General features: G+C 51.9%; 1 protein-coding gene across 1 annotated transcript; it reads left to right on the top strand.

Annotated features, from left to right (window-relative positions):
- The first annotated feature begins 680 nt into the window (after window positions 1-680).
- Window positions 681-1889, top strand: LOC106002417 (dephospho-CoA kinase domain-containing protein-like). The gene is made up of 2 exons (XM_013037299.1): window positions 681-718; window positions 1038-1889. Exons 1-2 carry the CDS (start codon window positions 681-683, stop codon window positions 1327-1329), a joined length of 330 nt encoding a protein of 109 aa, XP_012892753.1. The 3' UTR covers window positions 1330-1889.
- The last annotated feature ends 300 nt before the right edge of the window (window positions 1890-2189 follow it).

The raw sequence follows: 2189 nt of genomic DNA, 5'->3' as shown, positions 1-2189 counted from the left end.
ATAATCTCAGTCGGTGGGTTCTTTGTTCCCTACTTGTGGAAGAGTGATTAGTCTAGGAGGGATGCCCTGCATAACACACTTAGAACTTGATAAGTAAGGATCAAGTGGAGGTAAGAAAACAACAGCAGCCCGTTGCCTCTGCAACCCCAGGATGCCTCCTTACCTGCACCCTTCCCTTGCTTATGGAAGCTTACAGAGATCCTATTGGAAGGCTGAGCTCCTAGAGAGAAGGGGCTCCGGGGACTGCATTCTAGAGGGGTGACCACCATCAGCCTTGCAGGGCAGCTTCTCCAGTCTCAGGCGGGAGAGGAATTTCCTGAGGAAGGACTCTGATGACCTTATAGAAATGGGTGAAAGGCTTTTTTTTTTTTTTTAAGGTTTTGGGAGACTAGATGTAGTTTAGCTTAACTGCAGTGCTTAGTCCTGTCCTGAGACTGAGGGTCTATGCTTCAAGTCTTTGCTCTTCTTGAAGTACCTCGGGCTTATTCACTCTACTTCGTGAGGGGCAGGAAGCACAGCAGCCACCTCTCAGCATGGTCTTTTGCTCTAAATGTACTGAGATAGGATGTGCAGCAGGGAAGGAGGCTCCATGTGGCCCAGGAGTCAGCTATGATACTACAGGACCAAGGTGTTCCCCCCATCCCCCACCTCAAGAAGTTCAGGGAACATCCAGATTGGGAATGCAGGCCTATGCGGGGATCCAGGATGTAGCTGATAGGTGACCAAGTCACAGTCCAGGAGCCAAGGAGAGACCCCCCCTCCCAGATGGCAGAGCATAGCTGTGCCTCCTTATTATGGTTAGAAGCTTAGATGGCTCCTAGAGCTATAAGGCCCTTATAAAGGTGAGGTGAGGCAGGAGGGGGCTGGTGAGCTCTTCCAGTCATCCCTCTCTGGTTGTGGGAACCCAAAGAGCAGAGGATTCATGGGAAGATTTCATTCCAGCCTCTATTCCAGGCCAGGACTGACTTAGCTGCCCATTTTATCTTGCTGGTAAAAGGGAGGCTGAGGCCTATTGTTCCTTTTTGTCCTGTTCTTAGTGATCGAGACACACAGCTGGCCCGGCTAATGAAGCGGAACAACCTAAACCGAGAGGATGCAGAAGCACGGATCAAGGCCCAGCTGCCCCTGAAGGACAAGGCCCGCATGGCCAACCATATTCTAGACAACTCAGGCGAGTGGAGCATCACCAAACGCCAGATCGTCCTCTTGCATGCCAAGTTGGAGAACTCCCTGGAATACCTGCCACTGAGGCTCGGGGCCCTCATGGGTTTGGCTGCCATTGCCAGCCTCCTGTACCTGCTTACCCGCTACCTTCTGCCTTCTCCTTAGCTGGACGCACCAACAAAGGAAATGAGGCTCAAGTCAGATATGTCTTTAAACACACACACACACAGAGTTTGAGTCACACACACACACACACACACACACACACACACAGAGTTTGAGTCAGTGCCTGTGCTGGGCCAGCCCTTCTTTGGATCACTGACAGATCAAGAAGCAACAGGTCACTGCCAGTAGGTGCTCCTTCCCACCCTGCCCTCCTCTCTACCTCTCCTTCCTTTTGCAGCCCCTACAGAACAATACCAATCATGGCAGGAAGTGGGTTCCACTTAGGCCTGTGGGCAGGGTACAGTCTCTGCAGCTCTCACATCTGGACTGCCAGAGGTTTCCTGGCTTCTCTGAACATCTATCCCATCATGACCAAAACCTTCTTAGTAAACCCTAGGGAACCCTTCTGGAGCAAGGGCTTCTCAACTCCAAACAGGACTCTCCTCTAGGTTGAAGCCTTTGGCCAGAATACAGCATGGATCATTTCATTAGAAATGCTGTGGCCAGGCAGAGGCAGAGTTTTTTGTTTTTTTTGGGGTGGTCCTGTCGTGGGGCCTAAACTCTGGGCTTGGGCACTGTCCCTCAGCTCTTCAGCTCAAGGCTAGCGCTCTACCACTTGAGCCACAGCGCCACTTCCGGCTTTTTTTCTTTTTGCTTATGTGGTGCTGAGGAATCGAACCCAGGGCCTCAGGCATGCAAGGCAAGCGCTCTCCAACTGAGCCCCCTTCCCAGCCCCAAGGCAGAGTTTTTTTTTTTTTTTTTTTTTGGTCGGTCGTGGGGCTTGAACTCTGGGCTTGGGCGCTGTCCCTCAGCTCTTCAGCTCAAGGCGAGCGCTCTACCACTTGAGCTACAGTGCCACT

The sequence above is a fragment of the Dipodomys ordii genome, unplaced genomic scaffold (genome assembly GCF_000151885.1).
Source record: "Dipodomys ordii isolate 6190 unplaced genomic scaffold, Dord_2.0 Scaffold10175, whole genome shotgun sequence".
Classification (NCBI taxonomy): Eukaryota; Metazoa; Chordata; class Mammalia; order Rodentia; family Heteromyidae; genus Dipodomys; species Dipodomys ordii.
This window is presented reverse-complemented; position numbering and strand designations above follow the sequence as displayed.

Bases quoted from the DNA above. Each gene is read 5' to 3' on its own strand.
- LOC106002417 (XM_013037299.1), top strand. From the start codon at position 681: ATGCAGGCCTATGCGGGGATCCAGGATGTAGCTGATAG. The intron at 719-1,037 runs GTGACCAAGTCA...TCCTGTTCTTAG, and splicing joins ATCCAGGATGTAGCTGATAG to TGATCGAGACACACAGCTGG.